This window comes from Phocoena phocoena, chromosome 3, assembly GCF_963924675.1.
Source record: "Phocoena phocoena chromosome 3, mPhoPho1.1, whole genome shotgun sequence".
Taxonomy (NCBI): domain Eukaryota; kingdom Metazoa; phylum Chordata; class Mammalia; order Artiodactyla; family Phocoenidae; genus Phocoena; species Phocoena phocoena.
Genome location: NC_089221.1, coordinates 35,668,834 through 35,681,567, shown reverse-complemented (window position 1 = coordinate 35,681,567; position 12,734 = coordinate 35,668,834). Strand labels below are relative to the sequence as shown.

Genomic DNA, 12,734 nt, shown 5'->3' with positions numbered 1-12,734 from the left:
GGAAAGAACTTGGGATTAACATGGACAGTGAACTGTTGCTTAATTTCTGGTTGAGATTCTCAAAAGCTGCAAACTCTTGGATGAGAGGGAGATTCATCTCCGATGGGAAAATTAAGTGGGTAGAGGGTAGAAGTAAGAATCGTGTGTATGTGTTTAGAATAGGAAAAAGATAAAAAAGGACTATCGATAGGTGGGTCATTGAACTATGGTATGGTTTGTTTTATCTTGGCTTTCAAACAAAATAAGAGTATAGCAAAGACAATGGTTTAAGAGATTGCCCAGTAAGCGAGGCTTCCATATAATAGTAAAGGACATATCAAATGTATTTACCATAATTGACAGTATTAAAGTTACTATTAGAACATTCTAGTGCTTAGCAGGTCTGGATTTGTAATAGGGAGGTTAGCTCTGTGTATTTCACACAGTTTCTCAACTTTGGCTTGTCAGCACCTGGTCCCCATGGGGACTGTATGAAAAACACTGTTTAGATTGTCCCCAACCCATTAGCTCCATGGAACAAACAACTTAAAGCACTTATCTTAAGCGCAATAGATCCGGAAGAGCTAGTTCAAAACACAACTCCCAACCCCCTCCCTCACTAACTGAAGTTGAATTTTATTTTAAATACATATTTAACACTTCTTTTTAAACTATTAAATTTAGAGAAAAAAAAAATGGGGGCTTCCCTGGTGGCGCAGTGGTTGAGAGTCCGCCTGCCAATGCAGGGGATGCGGGTTCGTGCCCCGGTCCGGGAAGATCCCACATGCCGTGGTGTGGCTGGGCCCGTGAGCCATGGCCGCTGAGCCTGTGCTCCGCAACGGGAGAGGCCACAACGGTGAGAAGCCCGCGTACCGCAAAAAAACAAATGGACTCACAAAACCGATGCTCTGTTGCCTGCCTTCACTGGGTTGAATTTCTCTACAGATGACCAAAGCCCGTTTATGGAAGCTACTCCCTACACTTAAGTGCTCTAGGTTTGCTCCCAGACTGGCTTGTGACATACCGGTGAGAACTATACCAAGAGCCTATCAATAAAAATCAGAATAAAGAGCAGAAGAAATGCTTTCCACTTAAAGGTAACCAACTGGAAGAGAAATAAAAAAAAAAAAACAACAACATCATTTATGTTCTAAGGGCAACTGTTTTCATTATCTCCAGATCATGCGTTTTAGGCTTAAAATTTAACATATTCCTTAAAAAAAGAAAAGAAAGTAAAACTGCTCTTTCTCCTTTCTAATTTCCCCCACCACCTTGCATGGAAAAGAAACTTTCTCTTCAAAAGCTGGGGTAATTTGGGGAGGGGGTTTGGTGGGGTTGGGGGAGAGAGAATCTTTGAGACTGAGTCTTCACATGCCCACTTCTTTGAAAACAAGGCACCTGCAGGCAAAAGGCTGAGAGCAGAGCACGCTGACAGGCTCCTCTTTTTGCCAGGCCTGTGATTTGCATTCTTGCTGAGTCCCCTCCAAGCTCAGAGGCTGAATCGGGCACGGTCTCCGTCACAGGGTGGCACAGACTGTTCTGAATTGGCTGCCTCTTCCCCCAGCTCACCTGGCCAGGAGCAGAGCCGGCCAAGCCTGCAGCTGCCTCTGGGCCCGTGCTCTGGGCCTGACGTGTTTAGATTCCCTTGTGCTTTAGCTACCAAGGCCAGGCCGGGAGTGCATCAGCCCCCTCCTTCTCCTCCCCGCCTCCAGTGCTCTGGCTCTGGATGACATCATGTCACAGTTTTATCTCTGTATCAGGGATGGGGAGTCATGATTCTATAGTCCCAGGAGTTGCCTGGGAACTGAATTCTAAGAAACAATGACAAGAGTCAGAAAATGCATTTGTATTTTCTGCTTTGTGTAAGTGGGTAACATGAAGGCAACACATTTGTACTCTTAATTGGTGCAGTCCTGATAATGTATATTCCTGATACTCCTAATTCCCTTAATTCTCCCCTTTCCAGAGAAACCGGGCTGGGCGCTCATGTTATTTTGGCTAAGATATTCAAAATAGTTAAATGCTTATAGAGAAAACACAAAACACTGATTTTGCCAGTTTGGTAGGCCCTAATTATGAGGTGGTACTTAGGGGGTTTGAGGATGTGACAATTTCTTCCCCTGGGATACCAAACTCTACTAGGACAATAATTGATGACGTCTTTCTGAATAGATCCAAGACTTTCCCCCACCTCATCACACTTTTAGTAGCATCTCTACTGGCACAGGGCTGGGTTTGGACTAGGGATGCTGAAAAGCCTGGGCTGTGCTGAGAAGGCCTGGAGACAAAGGTATGTGGCCCTGATGGATGAGGGTAAGGGCCAAATATATATTGGTGAAGGCTGCATCCTTTTGGATCTTTTTACTCAGGTTCAAATTTGGTGAATATTAGGGTGGTGAAAATCTGTTTTCATAAAGTGGGCCCAACTGCTATTTCTCTCTTTATTTTAGTTAGTTGTGCCAGTATGAATAACTTATTTTGTTTTGATTGAGCTCTAAGCTGCTAAAGCAAAAGTATGAAAACTGAACCTACTAAATCTCTCTTCATTTAACAATAATTTCAGAGGATATTCAAAAGTGTTACCAGACATTTTAGCTTCCTTTCAAAAGTGTTACCAGACATTTTAGCTTCCTGTCCAAATGTATGTATACAAATCAGCTTTGTCAACCGGCCCCTACCTCTCTGCAGTATCAGCCTTGCTGGGAAAAAAAGTGCATTTGGTGCCCAACCGTCTCATCTCTGTGTGCCCTTTGGGGTACATCTGAGAGACCTCTCACACACCTGGAAGGTGACTAAGGCCAGTCCTAGTTGCTAATTCAAAGTATTTATTTGCAAATTAAGCATCCAGCTCTGCATTAAAAATGGTCTTATAGCACATCAATAGTCATAAGCAGTGAAGAATCAAAAATCACTTTTGTAGTCCAGCAATTAGAATTCTATATTATTTTAAATTATTATCCCGCTACCAATAATAAGAATAGCAGCTACCATTTATTCAGTACTTACTATGCTTGTCACCAAGCACAGTGATAAGTGTTTTTCATGGATTAGTGAATAGAACCCTCACAAGAAGCCATGTGGCAAAAAGGTCTATTATCTCCATTTTGCAAATGAGGCGGCTGAATTGTTGACAGACTGACTAATCTGCCCAGCATCATTCTGTGAGCGAGGGCCGGAGCCAGGCTGAAATGCGAGATGGTTGGCCCTGAGCTCATGCCCTTAACTGCCTGCTGCCTCTGCCTTTCCTTTCCCCGCTCCTCTGGGGGATTGAAAGCACCATCCTTGGACAGATGACCACCACCAGATCAGGGGTCTCCACTCATCTTGCATCTTGGCTTAGGCCTTCCCTGGGGGTTGGGTGGAAAAGAGGAGATGATAGAGTGTTTGAGCCTAAAATTTTAAAAGCAAAAACGTACAACATGAGAGTAAACAGAAATGGAAATCGTGCCAGGTGAGGAGGGGGTAAGAAATAAACGACTCGGGTGGTGATCATGTTGGAAGATCTTTGTTTCACTCTTCCCGTTATTTTACAGGACCATCAGTAAAAATGGAAGAGAGAAGTATCACAGTCCCTCACTGAATGAAACTAATTTAACAGGGACACAGTCTATTTTCTACATAGGAACCAGTCTTTTAAAACACACATCTTTAAAAAAACCCCTATGGCTTCCCACCACAGAGAAAGTAGGCTGTGCCATGGCCTGCAAGGCTCGTCTCAGTTTGGCCCTGCTAACCCTCTGACTTCTCCCCCATTACTCTCCCTGTCTTCTACCTTGTACCATCCGGCCTCCTGCTTTCTCCCTACCTGCCACATCGGCCTCAGGGCCTTTGCACTTGCAATTTCCTCTGTCTGGACAGTCTTTCCCCCAGATACTCACATGGCCTCTCTCACCTCATTTACGTCTCCGCTATAATGCACCACAGAGAGGCCTCCGATGACCTCCTCATTTAAGATGTCACCCGAGCTCCTGACATACACACACACTCATGCACACTCACTTTGTTCACTCCCCCATATGCTCACGCACATTTACACATACAGACACTCATGCACAAGCACCCCCCCACACTCTCACACATATTCACACGTGCATACTCACCCACCTTCCCACATTCAGGCAGTCACACTTGTACCCACTTTTACACACTCACACACATTCTCGCACTCACAAACATGCTCACTCATACCTTCACACACTCATCCTCAGACACTCGCAAGCACGTGCATATATTTACACAGTGCTAACACTCTTTCTGGCTTTACTTTTCTTAACCATGTTGCCAGCTGACATTTAATTTTTTAATTAAAAAAATTTTTCGTCTGTCTTCCCCCACTGGAAACAGATCTCCATGAGACCAGGGACTTTATCTTTTTGTAATCACTACTGTATCTCCAGGGCCTAAAACAGTACCCAACACAGAGTAAGGGCTTAATTAATATCTTTGAATAAATGAATGGGTGAATGCATTTAGGTCATCAAAATAGGTTATTTCCGTTCCTACCACTGCATGTCACTCAATACGTTTTAATGAGAAAATCCGTAGAAGAGAAAAGTCAGAAAGGCATGAAGCCTGCACCTTCTGATATAGAACAGCTGTATGGATCCTGGGCTCTGTAAACCGTGATGAACCCCATCTGTCCAGTGGCATGAAAAAGTCTCTAGTTCAGGTGAACGGCACTTGGTGAATTTAGGCTTCCCGGAAGAATCTGCAGAATAAAAAGAAAAGGCAAGGCATGATATCGGGAGGGTGACAGATGGTCCTAATGAAACACATACTTAAAGCGGTCAAGAACAAGCACTTCTTCCAGAAATGCTGTTTCCTTGGGTCACAGCTCCAGAACTGCTGGCTGCCAGTTATTTCTCTGTCAGTCCCGATTCCAGGGACAAACCATTTTGTCTTTATTTCCGACATTATTTCTTGGGGACTGTTTAAGAAACCAGAGCTAGAGATGAGGATTTGGGCACAGGTAGTTTATTTGGAGGGTGACCCCAGGAAAGGGAAAGAGGGACGTAGGGAAGGGAAAACAGCTAACAAAGTGTCTGCTCTTCGGCTCGTGCCCATAGTGGCTGGCAGGGGTCCAACCCCACAGAGGTCCCTCTGAGAAGCTGTGAAAAGTGTGCCTTCCCTGTGTCCTCGACAATGATGGGAGCCCAGGGCGTTTATCCACCAACTCCCATCGGTTGAGGGCTGCCCTGGAGGTGTTAATGCCACTGAACTTCTAGGCTGTACCTGCCCATGGGCTGAGGGTCCTCACCTGACTTCTGAGAAACCTAGGCAGGCACCCGAAGTGTGCCCAGCAATGTGCATGGTGGCAGCTGCCCACCATGGATGGCTGCGTTGGCACCAGTTGGGCCCCAGAGAACCACAGAGGCTTTTCTCTTTTTACAGATGTTTGATAAAGTCACTAATGTTTGCATTCTTTTAAAAGATTCAGCCAGTAAACTCATTAAATAGGTATCATTAAATAGATACCTACTTTCAACAACTTGTGCATATATATACGTGTCAATTCTAATTTGGGAAGTGGAGAAAGACTCCTGTGTGTTAGGATATTAGCCAAGCTCCTCTGCATCTATGAAAACTGCAGCTATGAATGTGCAGCGGGTCTGAGGTAAAACTCATTTTTGTATATCAATTTTCATTATTCTTCTGACTTCCATGGCCATTTTTGGAGACTGTGGTCAATGTTTATGAACCCACTCAGAGCACTGAAGCACTGGAGCCTGTGTAATCTATTATAAATGAAAAAGGTGTATGTTTCTTTAGGCAAGCAACTATTATACAGTAGAGTTCCTGGAAAAGTTCCTTTCTCTATTAGCTGAAGCATGGAAGTATTATCTTTTAGATCCTTCCAGAAAATCAGTGCTAAATAAACCACAACTAACATGTTCTAACGCCTGCAGGGTTGAGGGGAGGATTGCACATTCTGACTGTTTTTTTGAACAGAATGTGAGAAGAGGAAATACACCAGATTTCCAATTGAGAGATCTGTGATGTAGTCTCAGCTCTGATACTATTTAGCCTTGAACTTCTCAAGTCATTTGGACCTCAGTTTTCTCCATAGAGAGGCTGGAATAGATGAGATCCCAGGTACTTTACAACTTCACTTTTACAATTAAGTGACATATACAACCACTAATAAAAATCTACAGAATCAAAACATAATTTTGGCATTGGAGCCCAAACCACCAGAGAACACCAAATGCAAACACCATCCAGGTTCCTATATTCCCTGTGCAATAAGCCTGCCACATAATGGCAAGAATAATAAACCTAATATGAAAACTTGAAACATGAAGGGAAAAAAAAAAAAAACTGCTAGCTGGGGGAAAAACAACTTAAAAAGAATTAATTTGAAACACATTTCTCTTGCTTAAACTTACTATCCTTGTTTATTCTGTTTCCTTTTAACTCCAGATATATAGAAAGCCCCATATTATCCTGTATTCTAAATAAGAAATAGGAAATTCATGGTTGTGGTGCTAATGGGATGAAATACGTGCCCACAGAGGAATCCCGATGTAGGTGCAGGGCAGCAAAGCGACTTTTTTAATGTCTGTCTTTCATTGCCTGCCTTCCTTTCCCTATCTTCCTCCTTTCTTTCTCCTTCCTTGCACCCTCCTTCTCTCCTTCCTTCCTTCTTTCTTTTATGGCTGGGTATGTGCTGCTAGGTGCTGTAGCAGACAGCCTCTCAGATGGCCCCAAGGATCCCTGCCTCCTTCAATCCTCCTTGAAGGATCCCTATCCACAACCTTGAATATTTCCTCCCCTTGAGTAACTTGCCTCGATCCTATGGAATATGATAGCATTGAGGGGATGTCACACCTGTGATTAGGTTACAAAGGATTGTGACTTCTGTCTTGCTACCTGACTTAGTCTCTTGCTGGTTTTGCTGAAGCAAGCTGCCATGTTGGCGAGAACCACAGGGCAGAGAATGGAGGGTGGCCTCTGGTCCACAACCAGCAAGACGTTGAGGCCCTCAGTCTCACAACCCTCCAAGAACTGAGTCCTGGGAAACAACCATGAAAGTGAGCATGGAAGCCGATCCTTCCCCATTTCAGATTTCGGATGAGACCACGGCCCTCGCTGGCACTTTGAGTGACTGTGAGAGAATCCGAGGCAGAGGACCCAGCTGATGGATTAATTTGGAGGATGGATAGGGAAAAATATTACCCATAGTAAATATCTGAAGGCTGTTGATATATTGCTATAATAAACAAATTCAGTATATATCAGAACTTCAGAGCAGTGTTTAAGAATGACATAAACCACTTTTCTTAGCGAATGAATATGTCACAGTGAGTGTGGGAAAGTGGGTGACCTCTCTTCTGGAGGCAAGAAGGACTGTAATACAACTGCTGCTTCTCTCTTGCTCACACACCTCCTGCTTCAGCTCTTATCACTGTGGCTGAAGACATTCAACCTTCCTCAAGTCCAGTTCCTTGGAGTCATGCTCAGGTTTCCCAGGTCTGAGAGGTGCTGGCCTAACCTTAAAATGAGCACCTGTCTATTCGATCTGAAAATCCCAGTAGAAACTTGCTTTGTGTTTCACTATGAAGGCAATAAGTGGTTATCATACACTCTGAGGTCCTCTCTGATGAGCCACACACAGTCATTTCTAGACTAGAAATACTTCCTACTCTCTTGTGATGTTTTTTTAGCCTAAACCTACAGACAGAGTAGTACACTCTTAAAAACATCTCTTAAAAGAATGTTTCAATGGACAAGAGAAGCCACCTTTGGCCCTAAAGTAATTCTTAGAGAAATGAGTATTCCATTCATGTGGTCCCACATCCTGAAGAAATGTTAATGTGTTAACACTGATCAGCATTCAAAAATCTTGACCATAACCTTGGGATTCACTTTTATTCTCTCTTTGGAGCTTTCATTTTGAAAATAAGGATTGTACTGACATATTTACTTTGTTATCATTACTATGTTTCATACATCATGCTACATATTATTACATCATGTTGAATATTTATGTAATCTCCTTTAATACTGCTAACAGTTCTAGAAGGTGGGTACTATTTCCACTTAGACACGGGTGAAACTGGGGTTCCGAGAAGTTAAGTGAGTTGCCTGTGTTTATATTGCTGTTGTTTGCAGAGGTGGGATTAAAACACAAATCCTTGTGATTTCGTCTAAACTCTCAGCACTAGTAAAAAATAGCTTTTTTGTTAGACAATTCTCTACTGCTTCTCAAGAAATTCCCAGAAAGGAAAGATGACCAGCTCAGAGGTGCTCTTAACTAAACTCTCAGAAATCTGTAACCTGGCAAGCCCTAAGAGCAGCATTTCCTGTTACTGCACGTCGGAATCAACTGAGGAGTTTTAAGAAAATACTGATGCCTTGGTCTACTCCCAGAGGCTTGACCCAATCTGTCAGGGGTGCAGCCTGGGTATTGAGATTTTTTAAACAATAGGTAGCCCAGGTTGAGAGCCACTGATGTAGAGAAATAAAGTTATACGTAAGCACTGAAAAGTTAGCTTTCCACATTATTAGGTTCTCTGATCAGTTCTAGCAGAGCTGCAGATCAAGAGTGACCTCCTTTGAGCCAAATTCTGGAGGGTGTGGGAAGGATGTGAATTAATTATGACCTTAAAAGCGTATAATAATTGTTCACAATGAACGCTTGGAGAACTACGAGATATTTTCAATATATGTGTGAAATGATACATCTAAATGCTAAACCTGCCCAAATTTCTGATGGGCTATAAACTGGTAATAAGAACTAACTAAGAATAAGTTAAACTGATATTCCTACTGAAATTATTCTCTAGAAATCTTGAAGAGAGTTTTACTAAATTCAAGTTTTGAAAAGTCAATGGAATGATGTTATGTTCAGACCTACGATGACAGAGGGACGGCATCAGAGGGGCTGGGAGGCGCCGCTGGTTGCAGCACACCACCTTTGACAGTGACCGTGCCTGATTTTGTCAGCCAGATTGGCTGGGCCTCCTTTCCTGCCCAGTGGCTCTCCCCTTGGAGGAACGTGATCTTCCTGGGCCGTACACAGACGTCGAACAGCTGTTACATACTGAGATGGTCATCTGCCTTCTTACCTTCCGTTCTCTCACCAGTCATGCTTTTCTATCCTCAACTCATGACAAAGCAGGAACAAAAGCCAAATGAAATCACATACAAGTTCCCAACGTGTGCTTGGGGGTTTGGGGTTAGAAGAGAAGGAAGAAGAGAAGCAATTGAAGTGGGAGGGGAAGGCTGGAAGAAAAGGAGTCTTTGGGAGGAAAGGACAACCTTCTTCCGAGAGCTCCAGGTCGTGGAGGGGAAGGCACTCAGCAGACATTTGCCCTTAAATGTCCAACCTCCACTGCAGCCCCTCGTGTGATTCAACTGCTGTCAACAGTCCTGGCCAGTTATTATCACCCCTGAACAGAGAGGCTGGGGACTTAATACCTTGTGAAGAGACAACCTTGCCCTCTTACCAAAGTCTAACTGAACACAACCAGTTGAGAATTTCCTTTTGAGTTGGGCAGCATAGACAAACAGTAAGGAAAGGAAAGAAAACAAAACAATAGTCCTTAATATAATTAAGAATTAAAACTTGCAAAGACATACTAAAGAAAACAATTTTATAGAATAGATAAATGAACTTCATAAATAAATAAATGGAATGGGCCAAGTGGTTGAACTGTATTTCTAAAATGCTACCTTTTATTTTTTTGTAAAGCCTAAATATTTCCTGGGGCTTCCCAGGGACCAGGTTCTGGACTGAGGGGCACTGCGTTTTGCACAGTGCTTGTAAACACTTAGGTGGAGGGGAAAGAACCCCTTGCCCAGCTTCCTTATGAAGAGTCCTCCCTTATGAAGCTCTGCTTTGAGGCCACACATCCTTCTCCTAAGTACACCTGTCATTTCCAAAGCACTTTTCTATTTGAAGAGCTTCAGGAATTCAGTGATTCCTTTACCTTAGAGCATCTTACACCCCCTTTCACCAAAGGTCTTGTCCTTGATGGATGCTGGCCTGTCAAAATATGGTAAAAGAAATCTGTAAACTTCCTAGTTGATCACTCTTGTCAAAAGTAACTGCCTTATAGATAATATAGTGTCAAAGAACACATCTTTTAAGTCTGGTAGGCTATTTTTTTAACCTATGGAATTGCCAAGTGGTTATGAAACTGCAACTACTTAGTTCATAAAACTATTGGCAGAAAAAGCTTTAATGTTGGAAATTGGCAAAGAATTTAATAAGTATTTTGTATTGGACAATACTGGATATAAGGAATTCACCCTCACAGTTGATTTCCTTTATGGTTCTCTGTGGAACTGAAGAAGGCACAGCTGTAAAGTCTTCTGCTTAGGCACTTAGTGGCTTAGAGTTGGGAACAAGAATTCACAAGATCTCCCCTGAACTACTCATTTCTTTCTTTTTTATTATTTTAAATTAAACTCTAGTATGCTTTAAAAATGGATTCTTGGTGCGTTTAAAACATTGTAAGGTTGACTAAAATAAAGGCTTAGTAAACATGTCCAGTTAATTTAAGATGAATGTCAAATCAAGTGAACTTTGCAGTGTCTTGGAAAAGTATTTGCAGCACATGTGGTCTGGCAGGGAGCTTAACTGGATGCAGCCTCTATGGATAGCTCATCTGTATGGCAACGTCAGGAAATGTTGTGCATAGAGCTGTACATGCAGTTCTATTAGCATTTAAGCACTTATCTTTTCACCAAAACTTGTTTTGTTGTTTTAGTTAAGTTTTCACGGAACATTTTCATTATAAAATATATTTACTTCTCTTCTTAAATAGCTGCAGCTGAACATAATTAATCCTAGTTTTGAACATTCAGGGGCATTAATCAATCATCTTTCCTTTCTTCTCCACAGCATTTATCTGGTGCATTTAGCTTACTTAGTGCTTTCACATTATTTCACTGAATTCTCTTGGACAGAACGATCATATATTTTCCTATCTGATCTAAGATTTTTCTCTCTTCTCCCGTCAATTCTCTTAAAACTGTTGTGACTACTAACAGGGCTTCTTGGGTGGAAGGGTGTGGGCACTATTTTCCTCGGCGTTCTTTTCTCTGGCTAGAGGGGGGATGTGCCAAGGCAGCTCCAGCAGCCGCGAGTTCCAACAGGGTGGCCTGCTGGAAGACGGAAACAGGAGCATCACCTCAAAGACACGTACTTACTGCCCTGCAGGATAACTGACTCAGGAAACAGAACTGCCATAGTTTCACTATTCAAGAAAAAAGTATTCTGTATATCACGGTTTTGAGATGTCAAAGAAACAATTAGCATTAAATTTAGTAAGATTTATTTTCTGTTTGGTTAAGGTAAGGGACATCCTAGATAATAATCAAATAATTAAAATATAAAGCAAGAAGATGTGGAATGATTGGAGTCTCCAGTAGGAATGTAAACTGATACAGCCACTGTAGAAAAACAGTTTAATCATTCCTCAAAAGTTAAACACAGAGTTACCACATGACCCAGCAATTCTGGTCCTAGGTAGGTACCCAAGAGAATTGAAAACACAGGCTCACATAAAAACTTGTACAATTATATTCATAGCTTCATTATTCATAATAATAAAAAAGTGGAAACAACCCAAGTGTTCATCACCAGATGAGAGGATAATACACAAAATGTAGTATAATCATGTAATAGAATATTCGTCAGCCATAAAAAGAAATAAAATATTGATACATGCTACAACCTTGAAGATCTTTTATTAAGTGAAAAAAGCCAGACAAAAAAGGCCACATATTATATTATTCCATTTGAATAGAACTTCCAGAGTTGACAAATCCATTAAGATAGAAAGTAGATTAGTAGTTGCTAGGGAATGAGGGGGAGAGAAATTGGGAGTCACTAGTAATGGGTATAGGGTTTTATGTAGAAGTGATGGAAATGTTCTTGAATTAGGTAGTGGTGATGGTTGCACAATGTTGTGGATACACTAAAAGTTACTTTAAAATGGTTAAAATGGCAAACTTTATATTCTGTGAATATCTCAGTAATAACATGATCTAAAATGTATAAAGCAAGAAATTATACTTAACACTAAAATTTATACGTATAATTTAATTTTCGTTTCTTCTCATCCTCTACTGGACAGTCATGTTTTCAATTTAAGAATCCCTATCATTAATTTAGGCACACCACTGTCATAAAACAGGGAATTCTAACTCACTGCACAAGACACTACTGGTTCCCTCGATCATATGAAAATGTCCTAAATGAAACTTAACCGAAGCACTTGTGAATGATGTCAGGTTCTTTTCAATGAGATGATCCAAATTCCTGAAAATCAGTAGCTGGCAGAGGAGCTATAGACAAAATTAACACATCATATGCTGGAATCTCCTGGGAAATTAGAAAAAAATACCAATGCCTGAGCTCTAGCCTTTGAGATTCTACTTTCATTGGTAATTTATGGAATCACCAATTTAGTTACCTGGGCATAGGATTTTTCAAAGTTCCCCAGTGATTTTGAAGTATAGCAGAATTCAAGAACCACTGACTTATATCATCTTTTCCCCTCTGAGCCCAGAAGGCATCCTGCTTGTTCCCACCACTGGAGCCTCTTGTTTGGGTCTCCCAGGCAAGTTCTTCGCCAGGAATGGGAGGAAAAAGTACATGTGGGGATATTCTCATCCAAGCCTAAAAGTATAGCCATGCTTTGCCAAAGTCAAATCTCTGTCATGAAAAACATGAACCTCCTAAAGTCTCAGGGGAGGCTTCTATCGCCAGAAGAAACCAACTGATGAATGAGCCTTTATTTTCC

The 12,734-nt window shown here is 41.8% G+C and overlaps 1 protein-coding gene across 1 annotated transcript in view; it reads right to left on the bottom strand.

Annotated features, from left to right (window-relative positions):
- Positions 1-12,734, bottom strand: part of GHR (growth hormone receptor) — a 157,735-nt gene that overhangs the window by 28,416 nt on the left and 116,585 nt on the right. Inside the window, exon 3 of the mRNA XM_065873224.1 lies at positions 4,558-4,687. Within this exon, the coding sequence (XP_065729296.1) occupies positions 4,558-4,687 (130 nt within the window). The remainder of the gene's footprint in view (positions 1-4,557; positions 4,688-12,734) is intronic.